The sequence below is a fragment of the Acinonyx jubatus genome, chromosome E1, assembly GCF_027475565.1.
Source record: "Acinonyx jubatus isolate Ajub_Pintada_27869175 chromosome E1, VMU_Ajub_asm_v1.0, whole genome shotgun sequence".
Taxonomy (NCBI): domain Eukaryota; kingdom Metazoa; phylum Chordata; class Mammalia; order Carnivora; family Felidae; genus Acinonyx; species Acinonyx jubatus.
Window position 1 is genome coordinate 53,613,539 of NC_069397.1, and position 24,466 is coordinate 53,638,004.

Consider the following 24,466-nt stretch of genomic DNA (forward strand, 5'->3'; position numbering starts at 1 on the left):
TCTCAGACCCCTGCCCCCTTCTGCTTAATTCGGGATGACATTTGTATCTCTTTTGCCTGACTGCCACGTCTGTGTGGACTCCTTGCACGTATGCTATTAGATTTGATTTTCTCTTGTTAATCTGTCTCATGTCAGTTTGAGTCTTAGTCCAGCCAGAAGGACCTTGAGGGGGACAGGGATTCTTGCTCCCCTTCCCTCCTGGGGCTGGCCCGCCACGCCCTCTCCTACTCCTCTGGCAAAGCCCTGGGCTGCTCCACCTCCAAGCCCCCCACCCCTGCAAGGCCTTCTGAGGGTGGCAGGTGGCAGGTGGCAGGGAGAAGACTCCATGGCCTTTGTCTACGGAAGACTAGAGTGGTGGAGGCAGGTGGAGAGGGATCCCTGGGCCCAGGGACCAGGTGTTGGGACAGATTGACTTTAGGGATGAAGATGACAAGAAATGGCATTTGGAGCACATCTGAGCTGCTAACAGGGTGGACAGCTGTACAAAGGGGCCAATACCACTGAAGTGGAGAACTAGGCTGGGAGATGGGGGGGAGGGCAGGAAGTAGGTGTGCACAGAATGGATGTGGTGCTACAGAGTGGCAGGGGCAGGGACCCTCCCTGGAGAGAAGGTCTTCAGAGTCAGACTCCAGGGGATGCCGAGTTGAGGGGCTAGAGCAAGGGAGGGGACACCTCATCAGGTCAGCTATACGCTCCCAACCGACGGCACTGCTCTTTAACTACTTAACAAAATAAGGAAGTAACTGAAGAAAAAATTGAGGGGAAGTAGATGAGAGAAACTATAAAAGAATAATTTAGAAGAAGAGAAGGTAGGTTGTATCTGTGCTCAGTTCAAGTTTCTGGAAGGCACCTGGCATTTGCTGAGCACCAGGGAGACAAGCCAGGCAAGCAGGACATGTGGCTGCTCCCGGTTCTGTTCCTTCTCGTCGTCCAAGGTGAGTGGGGCAGGGGCTTCAGGACCAAGTACCTGGAGGACCTGGGTGAGACTTAGACAGGGGCTTTCCTGGAGAAAATGGCAGGGCCTTTCATTCATCAAGATACTTTTTCATTGAAAAGATAAGAAAAAAATTTTTTTGAAATCTAACTTCTTTTTTTTTAATGTTTATTTATTTTTGAGAAAGAGACAGAGAGAGACAGGGCATGAGCAGGGGAGGAAAAGAGAGAGAGGGAGACACAGAATCCAAAGCAGGCTCCAGGCTCTGAGCTGTCAGCACAAAGCCCCACATGGGGCTCTAACCCACGAACTGCGAGATCATGACCTGAGTCGAAGTCGGATGCTTAACTGACTGAGCCACCCAGGTGCCCCTAAAAAATTTGTTTTAAGTTTTGTTACCTGAGAGGTACTAAGTTAGGTGTTGGGGAATGAAAAGAAAAATAAATAACGTAAATGGTGTCTGTTTCTAGGGCACTGTTTGTCAACCCTGGCAGATAGTTTGATAGATGTTAGACAGATGGATGGATGGATGGAAGGAAGGAAGGCAGGAAGGAAGCATGGATGGATGGACGCATGGATGGATAGATGACAGATACATACATGCACTCATATATGCACATATACATAAATAATTGCTGAGGAACTTTTAAGGAGCACAGATGACCAGGTTCCAGCTGAGACCCACTCAGTAAAGGTGGGATTCAGACATCAGGATCATTTAAAAGCCTAAACAACTGGTCTTAACTTGTAGCTCGAGCTGGGAACCTCTTTCCTGAAGAACTCAGACTACAGCGAGGAAGACAGGCAGCAAAACCAGGGTGTGACAGGCTCTCTGGAGAGTTCTTCAACCCCACACATCAGCCTGCCTGAGTCCCTGCTCTGGATGATCCAAAAACAAGACTGTTGGCCAGTGTCATTAGCTCAACAAGCAAGACACTCTGAGTGTGTCACCTGGGAGGGAAGATCAGAGATGAGAAGGTGACTGTTTGTGGGCTGGATGTCAAATCCTTGGATGCAGCTGGTGCTTGATGCTCAGAGAAGACAGTAGCTAGTGCAGGACCATTTGGCTGTCCCAGCTCTGTTCCTTCTCATCCTCCAGAACCACAGGGCTTGGGGTAGGATGCAGAGAGTGACTCTTCTAGGCAGGAAGTTATCATGAGAAATAAAATGACCCCATTTACTCATCCACTGATGTTATAGAAACATGGAAGGACAAGGTATGTAGGTAAAAAAAAAACAAGCAATCACCTGTGTGAGTGAGTGAGTGTGTTTGGTGTGTGTGTGTGTGTGTGTGTGTGTGTGCGTGTGTGTGTGTGTTTAGTTCATGTCAGTTTGGAGGCTGAGGGTTTATAGGTGTGTGGGGGTTAGAGTGTCAGGGGCATGGATGGGGAGGGGGCCACGCTGTCTCACCAGCTCTGGGATTCAGAAATACACCTGTGGCTGCAGTGTGCGCTCTGTGCTACCTGGAAGAGGTGCTGCTTGAGGGAGGGCAGGGGACGGTGGTCAGTAGGATGGCAAGTGAGTGGAAGCCGCTATATTGGGCAGTTAGGAGACCCAAGGAGGATGCCCAAGAGGGGTGACAGCAAAAGAAATTCTGCGGGAGATGAATGGACAGGAGGGATGTGGTGATTAGACAGAGGGCAGAGGTTCCTGGCTGGTATTCAGGGCAGGGCCAGAAGCTGCAGCAGCGCCTGGGTCAACTCTGGGCCAAGGGAGGACAAGGTGCATGTTGGTTTCTGTTTTCCAGGCCACTTCTGCACCTGCTTGGAGAGAATGGTGAGAGGCAGAGAGGGGGGCACTCTGACCACATCCTGTGAGTATAGCCCAGGATGGGAATCCTACAGGAAGTGGTGGTGTCGCGGGAAGAATTGGAATTCCTGCAAAATCCTTGTTAAGACCACTGGGTCAGAGAAACTGGTGAAGAAGGGCAGAGCGTCCATCCAGGAAAATCGTAGCCGACGCATATTCACCGTGACCTTGGAGGATCTCCGTCAGGAAGACGCAGACACCTACTGGTGTGGGATTGAGCGAACCGGCAATGACCTGGGGTACAAATTTTCTATTCTTGTCGACCCAGGTAAGTACTACCCCTCCTGTGCTCTGGGGCCCTGGGACCCACCCCCAGAGGAGTCAGGACTGTTTCTCTGACTTTCCAGGTAGATGGAGAGGAGTCTCAAAACTCTCCTGAGGCTATACGTGTGTGTGTGCTTATGTGAGCATGTGTGTGCATATGCAAGGGTATATGGGGGGCGCCAAGAGTCTGAGAAAGACTGAAAGAAAGAGTGAGCCCCCACAACTCCACATGTCTCCATCTGCTCTCCCCAGAGGGAGCAGAGAAGGACAGACTTGAACAGGACGAGCTTGTCCAGGGAAGACAGCTCCTCTTTTCCTGGTCACATCCCATCCTGCGTGGGGCATCATCAGGCATACAGAGAGGAGCGGGGAGCCAGAAAGCCATGATCCTGAAGGTCTTACCTACAGGACAAGAGACCCTCCCTCTGTGCCCTCTTTTTCCCCCTCCCCCTTCTGGCAACGTCAGCACAAAGGAGTAAGCACGGGACTGTGCACCCAGTTCTGGGAGAAGGGAAGGTAGGTTCCACCATGGTGCGGGCACCCTCTCTTCTGGCTGCTTCTATCCTTGGAGGGGACCCTGGGCTCCCCTGCAGCTGCCCCAGAAGCACTATGGCCTCCCTGGAGACAGGCCTGGAAGGAGAGTCAGGCTATAGCCCCGCCCCACTGCTCCACCTCTGGACCCCTGCATCTTGTCTCCCACACACAGACATACAGGCACTAGGTAGGTAATGCATCTGCTACTCAACACTCCATTTCTAGAGAGACAAAAGTCTCTTAAAACTTAGCATATGCACATATGGTATGCGAATGTGTGGAGTGTGGAGGTATGCTTGTGTAGAATGTTCCAGAAATTAACTGAAAAAGACAAAAGTAGGGAGATGTGTGCATGAGTGGAGGAGGAGTTGGTGCCAGAGAATTGGAGTCTGGACCCTTGACCCAGATGACCTTCCCCGGGCAGGCCTGGAGAAGTAAGAAAGCAAGCCCTGGGGAGGCAGGAAGGACCGCAGGGGGGAAGCAGGGGCTGCGGGCACTCGGCAGTCCCAGGAGACAGGGGACCCTGGGCCTGCCAGCTCGTGGGTCACATCGCTTCAGGGCAGCTGGCACAGAGCCTGCTTCAGGCCAGGCTGAGACTCAGAAAGGAGCCTGCCTGGCTGATTTAAGGCTCCAGGGGTTGGGAACATGGTTCTGACATGCTCAGCTGTGCCCAGCAGGACACTGAGATGAAACTGAATGGGAATTGCCCACATAACCAGCAACCCCAATATCTCACATGGCGGTAAACCGGTGATTCTCTGCAAATCAGTAATCGTTTGTTTGGAATAATGCCAAAAAGATGCAAGAGAAAACCAACGTGGCTGAGCAGTGGCACTAAGACAGAAAGGTTCTGCACCCCTGGGGGTGGGGTGTGGAGACCATGGGAGCCACCTGTGACACTCACAACCATGCTCTGCTCTGTGTGTTTAGCCCCTGATCCAACAGACTCTCCCAAGCCTGTAGTGAGAACAACGCTGCCCAGTTGGACTTCCTCTCGTCCATTTCCCCAGGGCATCAACAGCAGCCAGCCCATGGATTTGAATAGCCCGCTAACCAGGTGAGCAGAGCTGGACCCACAGACCTTTCCCACTGTTGCCTTGGGACAGCTCTCCTCGGGACACTCTCACAGGGACCCCCATTGGCCCCCCTGATGTTTCCTCTGCTGGGGAGAAACAGCGAGGTCTGCGCTGGGCCCCCTCTTTGTTCCTCTGAGTCCTTAAAGAGCTCCCCCTCCCCACAAGAAACCTAGGCAAAGTTGTTCAGCTGGGCTGCAGGAGAAAAGCTTCTGGTCTTCTGACCTGCCTCCCGACCCCCAAGCAGCCAAAACAGGCGCAGGTGCTTTCAGCCTCAAGTTGCCAGAAGGGAAGGGCTCTGGATTAGCTCCCTGTGGCTGCTGGAGCAAATCACCACCACCCTGGTGGCTGGAGGCAAAACAATGTTATGATCTTAAAGTTCTGGAGACAAGGTCTGGGATGAGGCTCACTGGGCTAAACTCAAGGTGCTGGCAGGGCTGGCTCCTCCTGGAGGCTCTGAGGGAGAAGGGCTTCCTTGTCTTTTCCAGCTTCTGGAGGCCGCTGCACCCCTGGCTCATGGTCCCTCCATCTGCACAGCCAGCAGGGGTGGTCAAGTCTTTATCACCCTCATTACTCTGACACTGGCTCTCCTGTGTGCTTTCATTTATAAAGACATTGGTGATTCTATAGGATCCACCCAGATATCCCAGGATCACCTCCCCATCTCAGGGTCAGCTGCTGGCAAACTTAAATCCATCTGTATCATTAATTCCCCCATGCCATGTAACATAACACATTCACAGGTCTGGGGATTAGGGCATCTTTGAGGGGGGGCGTTATTCTGCCCACAGACAGTCAAGCAGGTACCTGTTCCATGGATCCAGCCCTCCCCTCCCCAACTGCTAGGGAAATGCTGGGAAGGAATGGGAAGCTGACATTTCTGCTTTCTCACATTCCCAACATGGTCAGTCGACAGGCTGGGCCATCAATCTGAAACCCATCCCCTCCACAGGCATCCAAAGAACAATCAATTAACTCTTTCTTCAAAGGGCAAACACCCTGCTCCAGTTTCACCCCATCCGAGTTCAGGGTGAATGTGCATTTCCTCCCAGAAGCCCCCTTCACCGCCTCCCTTCTGGTACAGTCTCTCTTCCTTCCCTTCTCAAGGATCCTATTCCTTGGAGCTGCCCTGCTGGACAGTGTGTTCGGTCATGTGTGCAGCCAGGCACCTGGTTCATGCTTCACGATTGGCCTCTGTCCTGCTCATGACTATTTTAAGACCAGTTGTTCTGTGGAGTCTGGAGAAGAGGATGGGAAACTTTTAGGGGACTGAGGGGCCCAGGAGGAAGCCTGCAGGTGGAGAGATGGGGCGGCAGCTCCACAGGAAGTGGGGCTTGGGAAAAGAGCACAGTGGGTTCAAGGATAATTTAAGAAGTACAAAGCATCGTGTCTTCTCTCTCAAGAGAACCCCCTGTGAAATGAACATGACAAATCTTGCTCAAGGCAAGTGGAAGGAGAGAACAAGGCCGGCCTGCAGAGGGTCCTGGCACTGCTTGTAGGGGAGGGGATGAGGCAGAGGTTGAGGGGGTCAGATTCTGGATACTGATGGGCACTACCAGGGGGATATATGTGAGCAAGGGCCCAATGGTGCATAGACCATGTGTCCATGTACAGGGTGCATGTGATAGTGCACCTGCTATGCTCTACCACGTGGGGGTCAGAGTGGGGAGAGATCCCTCCCAGGAGAAGCCAGAAGGTTAACAGTTAGGTTATATGGGTGGGGTATAGGTGAAAGTGGAGAGGTAGGGCCTAGGGCAGCCCCTGAAGAAGAGAGGTTCACTCCTGTCACCATATTCTCTGCTCAGGGCCCTGCTACACAATCTTCACTTTGTGCTCTCTTTTTTTAAAAAAATTTTTGATGTTTATTTTTGAGAGAGAGAGAGAGGCAGAGCATGAGTGGGGAGGGGCAAAAAGAAAGGGAGACACAGAACCCGAAGCAAACTCCAGGCTCTGAGCTGTCAGCACGGACCCCGATACAGGGCTCAAACCCACAGACTGCGAGATCATGACCTGAGCTGAAGTCGGATAATTAACCAACTGAGCCACCAAGGTGCCCCTTCACTTTGTGCTCTTGAACTTGGTGAAGGTTCCCCTGCTTGGAGACCTGCTGTTACTATGATGTGGTTGAGCAGGAGTCAGGGGGACTCAGGGGGAGATAAGTCACCCTGTGCAGGAGAACCACAGCTTCCGCCCCATGGACATCCCTACACCCTCTGGCATCTGATCAGGGAAGGGACAGTGATTGCAGTTCCAAGAGAGATGAGGGTTCCTGTTAGGTGAGGACTCCTCTTGTCCTTAGGAATAAACTCTATTTCCCTCACTGCCCTGCACAGATCAGCTACCCTGGCCATCAATGGAGCAGCAGAGAATCTTCCTGTGTGGATCCTCCTGGTACCTCCTTTCCTTGCCACCCTTGAGTGGCTCTGCCAAGGATAAATAACTATTACATCGTTCAGGACTCTGGCCAATGATGGGTTTTCCAATTCCAGACCAACAAGTAAGCATAAAACCTCAATTAAACCAAAAGCTTGAGATTGTGTCCACGTGGACAAATACCCCTGATGGGCCAGCTGCACACAGGTCCGCTAATTCCACCTTCTGCTGCATCAGTATCTCCCAGATAAAGAATTGCCTGAGCGTAAAAGATTGAAGGTAGGGTTGGACCATCACCCAACCCACATCTCAACTGTTTGCACTATATATTTCCTATTAAAATCTGTGGCTTGCTGAGCTCTTTTGAGATTTTTTTTGTTGTTGGGAAATGATTTCAATGTTTTATATGTGAGAGGATGACCCTTTCATTCTAGGCAGTGTGAATTTAGATTACTCTAAATCCAATGTAGATTTAGATTGTTTCCAGCAACAGGGAGGTGGGAGATTAGAAAGTGAGAGGGCTGGATAAGCCCTTTTATCCCCTCAAAGAGGTCCCAACGTGGTTCCTTGTATGCAGATGCAAAATTTCACTGATGGCCAAGAGAGGTAAAGAAAAGTATAGGGATCTATGTCAGGAAATTATTTTCTGTAATTTTAAAAAGTGTATTGTGGTATATGTATACCTCAAACTTTACAGAGTCTTCACATGCTAAGTGTACAGTCTAATCAGCTTTTTTTAAAGCATGGAATACCTGGGTTACTGTCATCTCAAACAAGATCTTAATAGGGGTATGGATGTATGACTATAAATTTGACAAAACTCATTGAAGTTTCTCTTTTTCCCTCTGTAAGTAATAAGTGTTTTGTGGGGAAGGGCTTTGTAACCATGTAAATACTCACCTGTCCCTTTATCTACATCAGTGTCCTCTGGGCCCAGGGGACTTGCCCAATGGTCACAAGAAACAGTTCATTTCTGTCCCTTCATTTGTGCCTTGGCCCCACTGGTCTTTAGGTGCATGGGATCCAGGGGCCATTTGGACTTTTCCATATAGAGGGGACAGTCTAAGAGGCTCAGATCTGTCCCCATCACAGCTGTGATGCTGTCCATCCTCCAGGCACCTCAGACTCACCATCACCCACTCCCGGGTTTGGCCTGACCTTTGGCCTTTCCACCTCCCTACCCGCCCCTGTCACTTACCCCTCCCCCAAGCTGAGTAATGGCAAGCCCAGAATGTGCAGTTCTTTGTGTTTAACTTTGTCTACCTCACTCATCAAAAACAACATAAGCCTTTTTCTTTGATAATTTTCAAAGGTATACATGTTTCCTCTCAATAGGGGTGCAGGGATTTTTGGGTTTTCTCTTTTCTACTTACATTCTTCCTGGGCTCTGTCTACTCTTTTTTTGTGTATCCATATTTAATACTGGACCATTTTTATTGTAACTATAAGTCCATGTTGCCCCCAAATTAATATGTCGAAGTCTTAATCAGGGAAGATATCAAGGACCCACCAGTTGAGAAGTCTTTCCAAGTGTCTAGAGTAATGGCAGAGGAGATTTTAGAGGCTACTTACCTGGATTCCTACAGATCAGAGAGTGCTAAGATGAAATGTTTAGACTAGCATGGTGTCTGTGCCCATTCTTTATAAGGTAGTCTCATATGGAATAGGAACCATATGTAAAGTGGGTACCCCAAAACATAACTGTTTACTAGACAGAAGCAACCTTGCACATCCTGGGGGGTATAGAAACTACACCAGACTTGGGATCAAAGGCTTTGTTTCCAGTTCTGGCTCAGGTGCCACTGGTTCTGTGGCACCGGGCAAGTGTCTTCTGTCTGGCCTCAGTTTCCCCATGGGTAAAGTGAGGTGGTTAATGACCCATATGGTTTCTTGAGCCCCATTTGTCTAGAATCAGGGAGATACTCAGAGGACTTGTGTGTCTGCCTCACATGCAATGTTTGTCAATGAAAGTTTTGAAACAATGTAAATCACCAGTTCCTCATCAAATTTCAATTTAGTCCTTTATATGCTTATACTAATATATGCTAAAATGGCTTTTATTTTGCTCCAAGGGTTTACACTCCATTACTACCATTATGTGTTTTGATGTTCAAATTGTCCCAGACTTGGCCAGTGGGAGCCCCTTTGAGCAGCTTCCTGTCCTTTTGATGTGTCTCTCTAGCCTTTGAGCTCTCCCTCTTATCTGGCATAATAAGATACCCAAGGTTCAACTTGTCAGTTCTGTGTCCCAGCCCTGGAATCAGCCACTTCTCAAAGAACTTTTCTTCCTTTTAGTGGAGAATGATTTTCAAGAAGCCAAAGGCCCAGGAGCTGGGTGCTCTCTAGTTATTAGGGTGTCCCTTTTCCTAGGTCCTCTCCAGATACACCTACATATACAGATAAATGATGGAAACATACTCCCTGTTGTATTCACATCTATGGGCTTTCAGGGACAGCCTGAAACTATCAGTTCCCTGCAATGCTCCCAATTCCCAGTCAGAAGCACAGGGCTCATTCTAGTTTTCTGGTTTTCTCTATTTGTGACTCTCCTTTTACACTGTGAGAAACTTGACTTCTGGAAGCTTCCGTATATTCACTTATGGGTCAATACCACTACATGTAACCAATCTCCCTTGGAAGGTGCATCAACACCCATGCCCAGCTCTTAGGCATTTCCTCTTGTGAAGTATGCTTTTTATTTGATTTGAACTTCTTTTCTTTTCTTTTCACCCATAAGCTTTTGAAGGTGCTACTCCCTCTACAAATAAAAGTTGATATTTGCCAAAGTCTAGTGTAAGGAGGGAGGCAGCTGGGAGGGTCTGCGAGCTGGAGCAGGTGGCAGCCTGGAACCTCTCTCTTTCGATGAGGGCACGTGTCCTATTGGTTCTCAGCTCACCCACCACCACTAACCTGGTAGCTCTCTGCTTGGCAGCCTTTTGCCACTCCTTCTCCCCTCTCATCCACTCCCATCTGCTACAGCATTCTCCACTGCCTGGGGGCCCAGGTCATGTGCATCAATATGCCAAGTCTGCCATTCAGAGCATAAAGATAAAGAATTGACCACATCCAATGGTGGGGATGTGGGGTGGTTGTTTATTAACACATTGAAAGAAGGGTAGAAATTTATAACCTTTTTGGTAATATGCACCAAATTGGAAAATGCACTGACCAGTAACACAGCTATTTTTTAAAATTGGAATGTACTTTACAAGTATATCTATAAATGTGTATCAAGTCATACATGCAAGGAGAGTCATTACAGAATTGGATGTAGTTGCAAAAAAAAAAACAAACAAAAAAAACCAAAACAACGGAAATGTCCAACACAAGCAAAAACAAGTCATGATACATAAATATCATGGAATACTATGAAGCCATTAAAAACAAAAATCTATAGATATTGTTATAGAATGATTTTTAAAATACATTAAGTGAGAGAACAATATATGCTATTTTTTGGTGACAAAAGGAAAGATATACACACATATATATACTTTGGATGCATAGAGTTTTTTCAGTGGACACACACACATGCTCTTTATCTCTTACACACTCAGAGACACACACACACACATGCTGGTTACAGTCCTTACCTTTGGGTAGGGTTGTACTATAGAAGACAGAACATACTTTTCTACCTCACATTTTGTGTATTTTTAAAATTTCTCTTTCTAAAAATCCACATTAAATATAAAAATTGGCATATAGCCCAATTTTTCACTAGCTCCCTCTTGCTGAGGAGATGCCAGCGGTGCATGAGGGAAGAGTACTTCCGGGTCAATGGTCACTTGGACCCACGGTCATCTCCAACTCTCCTAATCCCACACCAGGCTGTGTCTGCATTGACTTGCTTGAGTTCCTCCGTGTGTATTTAGAAGCCAGAGCTGGTTCATTGAATTAAGAAGATGCAGATCACGACCTGCTGCATGAGGAGGCACAACAACCCACATGGGTGGGCAGGTAGGTAGCTCCCTCCATAGCCACACTCCCACTTTAGGGATATGAACCACCCAGGGACAGGGACATTTTAATGAAAGGCGCAGTTTCAATACACCCACACGATGGAAGCAGAGTCACAACATTTATTGTTTACAGATCCAGGGGAGAGCCTGAGGAAGGGCAGTCCCCATCCTGGACCACGAACAAGCAGGAGACTGAGAGCAGGAGACTGAGAGCCTCTGTGACTTACAAGGTGGTCGGGGAAGAGGTCACTGATTTTTCACAGAATGAAATCCAAGTGGTTAATTTAAAAGGTGCCCCAGAAAAAGCAAAGAAGGAACTTATGGAAGAATTCTAAGCTTGGGTCCTTATCTAAATTTCCAGATTTCAGGAGTGAACAGGGATGTCATTTTGTAAAACGCCTGGGAGCAACTCAGAAAAACACCAGCTCATTTTTTTCAAAAGTTGTTTTACTTCCCCCATATGAGCATGGAGAATGTGCACTTTTTCTGATTGATGGACACATGGTTCTTCTTCAACTCTGATCCAGTGGTTTGAACAACGATGTTGCAGCTACTCAAATCAGCATCTTGACACCAGGACCTCACGTAGGTCTCCCACTCTGGGCCATAGTGACATTGCATGGTCACTTGCAGAGGAAAGGAGAAGGAAGGAAATATATGAAGAAAAGAAAAACATTAATTTGAAGTAGGAAGGAAATATAAAACAGAGAAGACCAAAAAGCCAACAATTGCTTTTTTTTTTTTACAAAAACAAAACCTAGAAAGATATCCATGATAAAAGGAGAGATCTGAATAATTGATACCAGGGATGAAAAAGGGTATTCACACAATATCCTGTGCATATATAAGAAGGTAAGATAATTAGGGAATAGGATAATAAAAGGATATCTAACCAAGTTTAAGCCAATAAATTTGAAACTCAGGGTGAAATAAAGAATCTCTAGCAAAAAATTATGTAATGTGCTAAAATAGGAACAAAGAGAAATGGAAACCTGAATCATCTTACAACTATTTAAATGAATCATATTCATTATTTAAAAACTCTCCAACAGGCACCTGGCTCACTCAGTCCTTAGAAAATGCTACTCTTGATCTCAGCATCGGGAATTCAAGCCTCCTGTTGGGTGTAGAGCTTACATACAAAAAAGTAAAACACCTCTCCAAAGGGAAACTCCAGACACATAGAGCTTCAATGGAGATTTCCACTAAACATTTAAGGAAGAAATAATGTCTATCTTACACAGAAAATTCCAGGACATAGGAAAAGAGGATGCAATCCCAAATCCATTTATGAATCTAGCATAATCTTGATTTCAAAACCTGACAAGGACAGTGCAATAAGAAATATTATAGGCAAATCCACTCATGAACATAAATGCAAAAGTCTGCAACCAAAAATCAGCAAGCTGAATCCAGGGATATATAAGCAAGATAATACATCATCACCAAGTTGGGTTTATCCCAAGAATGCAAAATTGTGTGAACATGAGACTATTAAGAAGTATAATATAATATGCCACATTAACAGACTAAAGGAGACAAATCATATGATCATCTCATAGATACGGACAAAAAGTATTTGATAGATTTAAACAGCGCTTTGACTATGGAGGCCATTCTGGACCTCAGAAATCAACTACACCACCACAACTATGCTGGGGTCCTTTCCCTCTGACACTGGATATGGAGCAGAGGGTGGGAATAGCCACTATGAAGTCCCAGCCCCAAACTCCAGAAAGAGCAGGAACACAGGGCACCAGAAGCCCAGGAAAGCATTGGCAGGAATTGGGGTCTCTGGGTCCCATGGGAGGAGGTCCCTTTGGCCTATGGGCTGAAACTGGGACCATCACCTTGATCTCTGTGGGCAATAGACTCAGACACTGAGCTGTGCAGAGAAACACATGCCCAGAAAGGCTTGATCCAGTCCTGGAGGAGGTGTTGGGAGCCGTGAGAGCATCTAAGAGAAGCCCCAAGGGATCAGTCAGGTTCTAGGAGAACTCAGGACTCAACCACCCTGTGTGACAGTTCACTCTGAGTGACACTGAAGTCACTGGAGAGGAACCTCAGGGCCCAGGACAGAGCGGGCTCTAAAGACACACAGCCACACTTACACATACTCTTACCTGGGTCAATGGTCACCTTGACTTTGACCCCAAGGTCAGTTCCAGATTTCTCAATCCCACACCAGTAGGTGTCTGCGTCGTTCCACCTGAGCTCCTCCATGGTCACGGTGAACGTGTGCATTTTCTGATTGTCCTGGATGGACACTTGGTTACCCTTTGCTCTCTCCCCTGATCCATTGGTTTTCACAAGGATACGGCAGTTCTTCCAATTAGCTCCTCGACACCACCACTTCTGGTAGGTCTCCCACCCGGGTTCATAGCGACACTGCACGGTCAGCGAGCCCCGCACAGGGCCACTCACTGCATTTGACACTGCCGTGAGGGGATATGAGCCTGAAAAACACAAGTCCACGTGCCTGTCACCACCACACCCCATTGCCAGAGGAAGAGCCACAGCCTCCTGCATCACAAATGATTCCAATAAACCCAAGCACCTGATGAGTTGAATGACAGTCAAAGAAGTAGTAGACCTTCCACAAGACAGATCTTTGTCCTTCAAAACTCCAGTGGGTCAAAGCCACCACAGAAATCACCTAAGAGCACAACTACAGATCTCCAAGAATCAAAAACACCCACACTGAGCAATGGCAGCATCCTATAACCCACCCCCCCCCCCCCGTGGCCAATGTCATCTGGAGAGCAAATGACCCAAGGAAAGGCAAGACCCCAGTACACTTTGGCCCACTGCTCTCATGCAGGATGTTGGCTCTGTGGTTTCAGATCTTTTCATTTTTCTTTTTTTTTAATTTTTTTTTCAATGTTTATTTATTTTTGGGACAGAGAGAGACAGAGCATGAACGGGGGAGGGGCAGAGAGAGAGGGAGACACAGAATCTGAAACAGGCTCCAGGCTCTGAGCCATCAGCCCAGAGCCTGATGCGGGGCTCGAACTCACGGACAGCGAGATCGTGACCTGGCTGAAGTCGGACGCTTAACCGACTGAGCCACCCAGGCGCCCCAATCTTTTCATTTTTCGAGAGTAGCCAGGAATCTGGATTTTGTGTGGACCTCTCTATGTTAAAACACTGGTGGTCACTTAAAGTCCTCCCATAAGTGAAGTCATCTGATTTTTGTCTTTCTCTGACTAATTTCACTTAGCATAATACCCTCTAGTTCCATCCACATAGTTGCAAATGGCAAGATTTCATTCTTTTTGATTGCCAAGTAATACTCCATTGTGTGTGTGTGTGTGTGTGTGTGTGTGTGTGTGTGTGTGTATGAAGGGAAACAAAAATAATATAAAAACAGGGAGGGAAACAAAACAGAAGAGACTCACAAATAGGGAGAACAAACTGTGGATTACTGAGGGGTTGTGAGAGGGGGGATGGGCTAAATGGGTAAGGGGCACTAAGGAATCTACTCCCGAAACATCATTGCACTATATGCTAACTAATTTGGATGTAAATTTTAAAAAATAAAAAATAAAATTTAAAAAAATACTGGTGGTCAGCACATAAATAGAGCAAAGGAATTTCTGTGTCTTTAAGTATTAAGAAATTATCTTCAAAACTATGTGACAAATTCACTATTGGGGCAAATTCTTTGATTCCTGGAAATTGTTTTCCCAAGAATATTGAATATTCAAGTTCTTTCATGGTTCTTGAGTTGGTTTTATTCTTTTGGTTTGTTTTTCCAAGAAAGTTACCTATTTCATGGAGTATGTATTAGCATAAAGTCCTGTAATTACAAGTTACTTTTCATGGGGCACCTGGGTGGCTCAGTTGATTGAGTGTCTGAGTCTTCATTTCAGCCCAGGTTATGATCTCACAGTCATGGGACTGAGTCCTGCATCAGGCTTTGCACTAACAGTGCAGAGCCTGCTTGGGATTCTCATTCTCCTTCCCTCTCCCCTGCCCTTGATCATGCTCTCTCTCTCAAAATAAATAAATATTAAAAAAAAGAAACAAAGTCCTTTCATAATCAAAATGTTCATATCTTGGGGCACCTGGGTGTCTCAGTCAGGCTTTTGGTTTTTGCTCAGGTCATGATAAAACAGTTCCTGATATTGAGCCCTACGTTGGGCTCTGTGCTGACAGAGCAGAGTCTGCTTGAGATTCTCTCCCACTCTCTGCCCCCCCTTTCTGTCTGTCTGTCTCTCTCTGTCAAAATAAAGAAACTTTAAAAAATAATTCAAACGTTCATATCTATTATAATTACACATTCTGACTACATGGCACTGCTTGATTTTTGTTGATTACACATGCTGCAAAATATCTTCCTTTCCGTTTCTCCTTCCCTCCTCTTTGTCTTTTGCACATTAACCAAGTTTGAGATTAGTTTGTAAATATTACTGTTTTTATTTCCTAAGTTGTTAATTTCTCATATATATAATTTGTTCCTCTTACTTCCTCAACATTACCATTGTGCTCTTTTTCCAGTTTGCTAAGTTAAGGACAGTGATAATTTTGTTTTTTTCTAAAATGAGAAAATACTGTTTAAGGCTAAGGATTTATTTTTGTCCAATTTAAAAAGTGAAGTATATGGGGCGCCTGGGTGGCTCAGTCGGTTGAGCGGCCGACTTCGGCTCAGGTCATGATCTTGCGGTCCGTGAGTTCGAGCCCCGCATCGGGCTCTGTGCTGACAGCTTGGAGCCTGGAGCCTGTTTCAGATTCTGTGTCTCCCTCTCTCTCTGACCCTCCCCTGTTCATGCTCTGTCTCTCTCTGTCTCAAAAATAAATAAACGTTAAAAAAATTTTTTTAATAAAAAATAAAATAAATAAAAATAAAAAGTGAAGTATAATGCACATAGCATAAATTATAAAGTGGTTTTCAGATATTCATGAAGTTATGCAACATCACCTCTAATTCCAGAACATTTTTGTCACCTCAGAAAGAAATCCTACACCCAATCTCTCCTCACTTCCCTCTTGCCTGAAGCTTTTGAAATCACTAATCTACATTCTGTCTATAACTTTCTCACTTCTGGATATTTCATATGAACGGAATCTTACAATTAATGGCCTTTTTTTCTAGCTTCATTCATTTAACATAATAATTGCTCAGGTTTATCCACCAAGTAGGTATGTGGGCACTTCAGTCCTTGGTAGGGATTGGCCACATTTAGTTTCTCATTCATCAGTTGACGATATATGGGTTGTTTTCACCTTTTGGCCAAGTGAATAATATTGCTGTGAGCAGTTACGTCTTCGTCTTTGCACTGACTCATGAGAAGGGAAGCTGATACTGTGCTCACAGCCAGAAGCTCCAGGATGGGTTTGTTCAAGAGCCCATAAGAAGCTGCTACAATTCTGAAAAGTCTCTGAGAAACTCCCACCAATGATCTCAGTCTCCACCAACAGAGTGAGGGTTCCCAAGAGCTTGACAAGAAGTCACTCTGAATCTCTCACCCACCCATGGGCCCTTCAGCTGCCTCCAGAGTGTAAGGCTGCTTTCCCACCTTCCAAATCTCTGGCAAGTACTTCCATTGACAAACTCCAACCCACAGAAGGAAGGCGATTGGGGGAGACAGGATTCCAGGATTTTGCTTAGTGAAGCTGAAGAAGGCTTAGATGGGTTGGTAGTGATGTCAATGTGACAACAGATGAGCTAGGCTTGCTTGCCCCTTGATCAATACTGTCTCTATGTTGTCAAAGACTAATGTTTGTGTTGCCCCAGAATTCATATGTTGAAGTCCTAACCTCCCCTGTGATGTTGTTTAAAGATGATGCCTTTCTTTCTCTCTGTCTCTGTCTCTGTCTCTCTCTCTTTCTCTCCTTGCTTATGCACAAAAAGGAGGTCACCATGAGAATGTGGTGCCTGAAAACCAGAAGGAGAGCTTTTATCACAAACTGAATCAGCCCACACCTTGGTCTTTGACTCCCCAGCCTTCAGAATGTGAGAAAATAAATTTCTATAGTTTAAGCCACTCAGTCTGTGGTATGTTGCTATTATGACTAATACATATTTGTAACCCTTTTATCCCCACATGAACTTCCACATTAAGAACATAATAATATGCAAGTTTTCCCAAAATTGTCTGCCTGGAGATCTCCCTATCAGAGTTTTTCTCTTCCACACATATGATGACGAAGTCAATGGATGAATAAATGAGGTTATTTTATTGCCCCTGATAACCTCCTTCCCAGAAGAAACACTATCTGCATCCAGCCCCAAACCCTGTGGTTCTTTCCAATGACAGGGAGCAGAGCTGGGGCAGCCAAATGGTCCGATAGTAGCTCCCATCCCTTCTGAGCATCAAGCACTAGCTACCTCCAAGGATGTAACATCCAGTCCACAAATAAACTCCTTCTAATCCTTGGTCTTCCTTCCCCAGTGACACCACTCAAAGTGTCTCAGTTGTTGTGCTGGAAGACAGGTCTTTGGATCATCCAGAGCAGAGACTCAGGCTGACTGATACGTGGGGATGAGCAACTCTCCAGAGATCCTGTAACACCCAGGTTTTGCTGGCATCTTGCTACCTATACTCTAGCTCTTCAGAAGAGAGGTTCCCTGCTTGAGGGACAAATCAAGACCAATTGTGCATACTTTCAAATGATCCAGATGTCTGAACCCCACCTTGACTGAGTGGGTCTCAGCTGGAGGTTGGACTCCTTAAATATTCCTCAGGAATTCATGCATTTAACTACCATCTATCCATCGTCCATCCATCCATCCATCCATCCATCCTTTCATGTATCTGTCATCTGTCTATTGATTTATCTGCCTGGGACAAAAAACAGTGCCCTAGAAAACAGGCATAGTTCGTGTTATTTATTTTTATTTTCCTTCCCCAACACCTAACTTAGTACCTGTCTGATAACAAAGCTTTTAAAATACTTTTTAAATGAATGAGTGTCTGGATCAATGAAAGGCTCTGTGATTTCCATGTGGGACAGATGCTGTCATCGTTCTGCCCTGATCCTTAAGGTGCTCAGTCTTGAAGGCCCCACGCTACTCACCTTGGACGATGGGAAGGAACAGAACCAGGAACAGCCACATGTCCTGCCTGCCTGGGTTGTCTCTCTGATGCTCAGCTAATGCCAGTTGCCCTCTGGGGACTTGAACTGAACTCAGAGGCAAAGTGCTTGCTTTTCTCTAAATCATTTTTTTTTTAGTTTCTCTCACCTACTTCCCTTATTTTTTTTTCTTCACTGACTTCCTAATTTCATTCATTAGAAGAAAAGTAGTGCCGTCCTTTGGGAGCCTATGGCTGATGTTATCATGTGTCTTCAATGATTTGGGGAAGCAAAGCATCCCACTGGCCAGGGTGCTACTTGCAATTGTGTGTGGGGAGCCAGCTGCCAGCAAACCAGGTGACCCAGTGCAGCAGGACAGCGACACAGAACCTCAGAGTCGGGTCCAAGGGAGGGATGGGCACATGTTGGGTTTGCACCTGAGGAAGAATCAGTGCTCAGGGCTCACACCCAGCCTCGCTGGACATACAGCCCCATCCCGGACCCCCTTCCAGGCAGCCCATGTCAGTGCATACCAGACCACCTCATCTACCCTGGGCCCTGGTACAGCCCAGATCCTGAACCACTGCCCCTCCATCTCAGGCTTCTTGATGAGGTCTTGAGTCCTTCTGAGGCAGAGGTGCCATGGGGCGATTATAAGGAAGGAGAAGTCGCCTTTTCCCGTCAGTCTCATTGTACCCTAGATGCTTCCTCTGTCAACCCTTGGCAGATTTCCCCTGGGTGTGGGCTGTTGGCCACTTCCCAGCTCCAAACTGCTTATGTTAATGATTCCTAAGTGACTTTCACACAGGTGTCCACTTTCCCTTCAGGTGTCCCCTCCTGACGGTCCCCTGTTCCCTTTCCCTCTCCTCTCTGAATCAATTCTTTTGTCTCCTTTTTCCATCTATGTTTACCATGTTCGTGAGTTTGGTTGTACTTTTTGAGGGTGGGGTTGTTGTGTTTTGTGCTTTTGTTTGCTCTTCTAATCTTTAGATGAAATATTTAGTTTGGGAATCACATTATTTTGAAATCATTACTTATTTTGGGAGAGAGATAGATGCTTAACTAACTGAGCCATGCATAGGCCCAAGGAATTATATTATTATTTCAAAAGCTCCTAGTCTGTTCTCTCTTTGCAGATGTTTTAGAAAACTCTCCTCATTTGTGGTCATGTTTTGGTTTGGCTGGTCTTGTTTGGCCCTTCTCTTTCATATCACATGTTTGACTCAAATGTCTGATCATTGTTGGTTATCTGATTGTAACTGAGGTTGAGCCAAAACATAGCCTACTGGGGCTCTGAGCATGTGGGTGCAAAACACCATGTGAAATAGTTGTGTCGTATTGTGCCTAATTATTTACCCTTCCTTCCCTTCTTGACCTACAGGCTATGCTTTCCCACAAGCCGCCGAGGAGTATTCTAAATACCACAGTGAAGAGGCTTAAAGGTGGCCTCCAGCATCCTCTTTAGTTCCCTTGGTTTCCACATGTATTTTATTAAGTTAAAGAGCCTCCTGGGAGCTGGAAATGTTTCTCTCTTGATTTAGGAACTGGTTCCATGGAGTGTTTATTTCTGCAGATGTACTGAACTGTGCACTTCTGATGTGTGGGCTTCCTATGTGTATTTTATACTCCAATAAAAAGGTTTTAAATTTTACCATGGAAATCCTTTCCAAGCCATCACATATGTGCTTATCAACCCTTTAAATAGCAGCCTTGATGTTTCATTGTGTGACGGTAGCATAATTAACTATTCCTGTATGGATGACGGTTGACCCTGTTTCTAGCTTTTTACTCTTGCAAACCTATGCTGCAGGCTTCTAGTTCAGGTAAGATGAAGTTAACACACTCCAAAGACCTCCCCCCACTGCCCCGACTACAGCTGAGAACTCAGGCAGAATACATGGACCTGCTATCTGAGTATTTTGCAAACTGAACCCTAGTAAGAGATTGGGGAAGGAAACTGGACCAATCCAGCTGTGTGTTTTCTGGTTATGGTTCCTTCTATAGCCTCCCGCCTGAGTGTGAACCCTGCAGCCCACATCCTGAAAGTGCACTCTCAGCAGGGATCTTAAGTGCTCCAGAAGAGGGGGAAAGGGAAGCCCTAATGGGAGATGGGGTCAGATGCCCAGAGTGTTCTTGGTGTTTGTGTTTTCTTTCCCTCCCACCAGGTCCCCAGCAAGCCACAGGACAGAAGCTGCAACTCCATCTGAAGCCGCTGGGGGCCAACAGTTGGAACTCTGAAGGAGAAGAGTCCTCCCAGCCCAGAAGAGCTAGGGTCCCAAACCTGGGGTTAGAAATACCAGTGCATCTTCTCCCTCTTTGTTCTCCTTCTGCTTGTACCTAAAAGCAAACCCAATGACAGGAAATACAAAGCAGATTGGGGAGAAAAAAGCGTCCACTCTCCAAGCTTCCCAACAAAGGACCAGGAAGGGAAGGGGTGGAGGCTCTGAAAGCTGGGCGGGGAATTGGGGGATGGAGAAGAGGAAGCAGCTGAATAAAGGGATCCTAGGCCTACCAGGCTCGCGCCCCAGCTGTGTGCGCTCCTGATCAGACGCTGGAGAAATACTCCACGTTGAGAACTTGGTAAAGACCTCCACTGGAGGGCGCCCAAGTGGCACATCTGAGGAGCACCTGCCAGGCTCCAGAGAGCTCCACCAGAGGACACGGAACCGCAGTCCACAGAAGCCACATCACCACTTGAGGCCCTAGCCTCACCAGCTGGACTGCCTGCCAAGAATGAAACCAAAGTCAGAGTTAAAGACCTTTCCAGCGAGGTGATTACCATTGTTTTGCAGTTCGTGGTGGTTAGTTCCGTGAAATGATGCATGCGTTAAACACATAGAACCAAACACCATCACAAAGTTGTACTGTGTGTAAGCTTTGAGAAGTAGTAAAAACAACAAGAAAAACGTTTGAAACAGTGCACTTTGTGTATATGTGGTTTATTTATCCCAATTACACCTCAATGAAACTTGAGAAAAAAGGGAGGGAGGGAAAAGTTTGAGGGGAGGCCAATATTCCTGCCCACTATCCCTTCATAGTTCTCAGTTGTAGGCAGAAGCCCCAGGGTTTATTGGGACCCCACCCCAGGAGAAGGAGCGGCTATCACACGCCAACACAAACAGAGGCAAAAGGGCTGTGGGCAGGCTGTCCCATGATGGGCCACTTTGGCAAGAAGATTATTTTGAGCTAAAGGCAGTCAAGACCCTGTGGGCTCCAGAGAAACCTTTGACCCTCCCTTAATTACATACAAGAATCTCAATTGGAGGGTCTTTACAGATAAGGGTTATTACGAGGGATAAATGTTATCTGAGTAACCCAACTGCATGGCAGGGCAAACATTTGTTTACACACATTTACTGGTTTTCATCTTCCTGTGAGTTGCTTTTTTTCCCTTTGAGTTCCCAGACCACTACCCCCTTTTCCTTAATTCAAATTGACATTTATACCCTTTATGCCTGACTGCCATGTCAGTGTGAGTTCTCCACATACATACTATTAAATTTTAATTTCTCCTATTAATCTATCTCATATGAATTTGATTCTTAGCCCAGCTAGGAGGACCTTGAAGGACCCAGGAACTCTTTCTCCCTGAGAAGGGGATGGGACATTCTTGCTCCCCAACAGTTGGTGTAGTCGGCAGGACTAGCTGGACACCGCTCACTGAGACTCTGCCACAGCTGAGATGCCCCCAGGACATATGACATATAGCCAGCAGAAGGTAAGATTTCTTACCATGCCAGGCTCTTGGAATGGCTATTTGCTGAGGCCAAGGAAATAGCATGATGAGAGTCCCTATCTCTCTCAATTTTGATGAGCAGGAGACAATATTCGTGGACCTAGTTCCTTGGGCTTAGTGGCTTTGTGGTTCAACCAGTTCAATTTGGCTGAGTGTCCTTTCATTACTGATCCGTTTCATCCCAGAAGTGCTCTTTGTTTTCCTCTGTCTATATGATTTCTGATGTTTGTCATCTGTTGCTAAGGGACATCTTGGAAGCCAGAGCTTCAAAATTGGTGGACACAAGTCGAGCACTTAAAAGCTGTTTGAGCTCTTGTCACCTGAAGAGGATTCCCATGATAGGATGAGCTGGTCATGGAATGGGGTAGACTGACACTAGGTCACTCACCAGCCTCAAGAAACCTCCATGCGAGCAGGTACACTGTAAACAACACAGTCCCCAACCCCATGTCACATCCCTCCTAGGTGTTATTGTGGCTCCCACAGAACCAAGGCTTTGATAAAGCTGTTCGATTTATTCTTTTGTTTAGTTTTATTTTCTAAGAGTTTGGCTTTATGACCAGTGAGAGTTTTTCCTTTTGGTCTCCACCATCTGGAGGGTGGACTTACTGGGGTACACCTTGGTGGTGAAATAGATTGGGAATCCAAGTCTCTTTCACTCTGTCATGTTGTGCCAGTTCTCAGGGGTGTTTGTCCTGAGAGGTTCCAGACATTGGAAACCTTTGTATCTCAACCCTCATTGCTTGTCAGTGTTGGAAAGTATGATTCCAGAAGTACTGATATGATGTCACTCATTAGTGGGTCTGTGACCGGAGGTGTCTCACATTTCTGTGGGAGACTAGAGACATCATTTCCACAATACCACCTTACCACCTGTGCACTTGCTTTCTTAGTCCAATGTCAGGAGTAAACGTTTGGATCATGGAAGCTGCATCACCTCTGCCCTGTCTGGTCACCTCTTGTGACATGAGTTAAGTCACAAAAAGTCTTACTGGTTTGAGTTGCTAGTGATATGATACCCATCAACGGCCAGAGGATGGATCCTTTAAATATTTTTAAATAGATATATTTCATAAAAAGCTCTCAATTATCTTATTAGCATAATGGCTAGGCTTAAGGACTCCCTTTGCAAAATGGAAGAAGGTCGAATTTAAGACAAAAATAAGTTTCCACGTCCAGTGTAAATCTCCCTTTGTTTCTTCCTTTCTTTACGTTTCATTGACTTTTTCACTGGCATTAAAGTTGTTTTGTAGTTGTATACGTTACTCAGTGTTCATCACATAAATGGACTCTTAAACTTCTTCCCCTGTTTCAACGAATCCCCACCAGCCTCCATCCGGGGAACCATCCCTTTGTTCTCTACAGGTGTGAGCCTATTTTCTGGTTTGTCTCCCTTTTTTTGCTGTAGTTGTTCATTTATTTTGTTTTGTCTTCTTAAACTCTGGCCACATATGCCTAGTTTAACATCCCTTTGCCTACAAGATTTACAGAGATCACTCTGGCTTGATCCTAGGTCCAATGTATCCAGGATGCTCCTATAAATGCTAAAAGCAAGAACATGAATTTAGCAAAAGCACCTGACACTGGCAATAAGGCTCGTTTTGCTCCCACCTTCCAGGATTCTGTAACCAGGCTCTGCCAGACTAAGGAATTCTTATACAATGTGTTTGCAGGTGTATCCTAGACCTCTCACCACCACAAAAAATTCATGTCCCCTGGACAGCAGCAGAGTTTTTAAATTATAAAGACCTTACCTCTAGTTTCAGAAGCTCTTGCCATATTTAGAGATTTACAAAGATTATTTGACTACATATGCAACCTTCCCTTCACAGAGGAAACAAAAGACCAAAATTTCTTCTAAGCCCTCTTACAAATGACCAGTTGAAGGCCAATATTTAGGGGCTTATAGAAGCCAAACTTACATTTTGTATCTAGAAAAAAGGGTTTTTGTTAAAATGCTTTATATAGACTTTACAAAGGCATTAAACTATTGGTTTCCATTTTAGTTAAAAGTCTCTCTTATGTAAAGAAGCAATTTTTGTTTAAAAGATGGGGCAATAGTTGATATTCAGGCTATAATCCAGGTCTTCAGGAATTAGGAACAACGGTTCTTATTTTGCAAACCTCTACAAAACCAGAACCACAACTCCAGAGACCAGTAGAAGCCCACTTAGCTCTATTGATCTCCAAACCTTGCCTGTTCCTCTTAAAATGTTTGTGAATATTAGAAAAGTTCAGGACATTGGAAGAAAATATTTTTGTTCTTTAAAAAAAAAGGTGAATTTTAAATAGCAATTACCCTGAAAACCTTAGAAAAAAAATTTTTTATATTCTTTCCATGTCCCTTAAAACTAAATCTTACCACGTCTTTGAAATGTAAACACAGCCCACGATCTCCTGAGAATGAAGAACAAGAAAAAATAAAGAGGGAAAGAGGCCTTTTAAAAATACAAACCATTGGCAGAACTCATGTGCCCAAACTCCAGCCCTCTGAGGACAGGCAGAGAAGATCCAAGGATTCCCCCCTGGAGAAAAGTGAGACGCTTCCTCTGTGCTTTTGTGATATAAATTCTCTACCCCCCATCTTCACTAAGACCTAAGGGCCTTTTTACAACATGTAAACTCTAGGGGAAAGCTTTTTGTTAAAACAAATAAATAAACACAACAATAGAGGGAAGTATTTAAAAATTGGGCCTGTCATGTCCTCTCCACAAATAGTAGTACAAACAAAATTAAGATTTTGTTTGTGTCTTGTCTGTGTATT

The 24,466-nt window shown here is 45.7% G+C and overlaps 2 protein-coding genes across 2 annotated transcripts; one reads left to right on the forward strand and one right to left on the reverse strand.

Annotated features, from left to right (window-relative positions):
* The first annotated feature begins 459 nt into the window (after positions 1-459).
* Positions 460-7,596, forward strand: LOC128313397 (CMRF35-like molecule 5). Its single transcript, XM_053211830.1, has 4 exons — positions 460-935; positions 2,682-3,011; positions 4,472-4,598; positions 6,948-7,596. Exons 1-4 carry the CDS (start codon positions 896-898, stop codon positions 7,048-7,050), a joined length of 600 nt encoding a protein of 199 aa, XP_053067805.1. The 5' UTR covers positions 460-895; the 3' UTR covers positions 7,051-7,596.
* Positions 7,597-11,054: 3,458 nt separating this feature from the next.
* On the reverse strand, positions 11,055-18,125 carry LOC128313399 (CMRF35-like molecule 1). Its single transcript, XM_053211832.1, has 3 exons — positions 17,970-18,125; positions 13,073-13,405; positions 11,055-11,575 (listed from the first exon to the last, which is right to left on the reverse strand). The coding sequence occupies exons 1-3, from the start codon at positions 18,007-18,009 to the stop codon at positions 11,397-11,399; spliced, it is 552 nt and encodes a 183-aa protein (XP_053067807.1). The 5' UTR covers positions 18,010-18,125; the 3' UTR covers positions 11,055-11,396.
* Between the last annotated feature and the right edge of the window lie 6,341 nt (positions 18,126-24,466).

Excerpts from the sequence above, each read along its gene's own strand:
- LOC128313397 (XM_053211830.1), top strand. The coding sequence starts at position 896 with ATGTGGCTGCTCCCGGTTCTGTTCCTTCTCGTCGTCCAAG. Across the intron at positions 936-2,681 it reads GTTCCTTCTCGTCGTCCAAG|GCCACTTCTGCACCTGCTTG; the intron begins GTGAGTGGGGCA and ends TCTGTTTTCCAG. Across the intron at positions 4,599-6,947 it reads TTGAATAGCCCGCTAACCAG|ATCAGCTACCCTGGCCATCA; the intron begins GTGAGCAGAGCT and ends TGCCCTGCACAG.
- LOC128313399 (XM_053211832.1), bottom strand. The coding sequence starts at position 18,009 with ATGTGGCTGTTCCTGGTTCTGTTCCTTCCCATCGTCCAAG. Across the intron at positions 13,406-17,969 it reads GTTCCTTCCCATCGTCCAAG|GCTCATATCCCCTCACGGCA; the intron begins GTGAGTAGCGTG and ends TGTGTTTTTCAG. Across the intron at positions 11,576-13,072 it reads CAAGGTGACCATTGACCCAG|TGACCATGCAATGTCACTAT; the intron begins GTAAGAGTATGT and ends TTCCTCTGCAAG.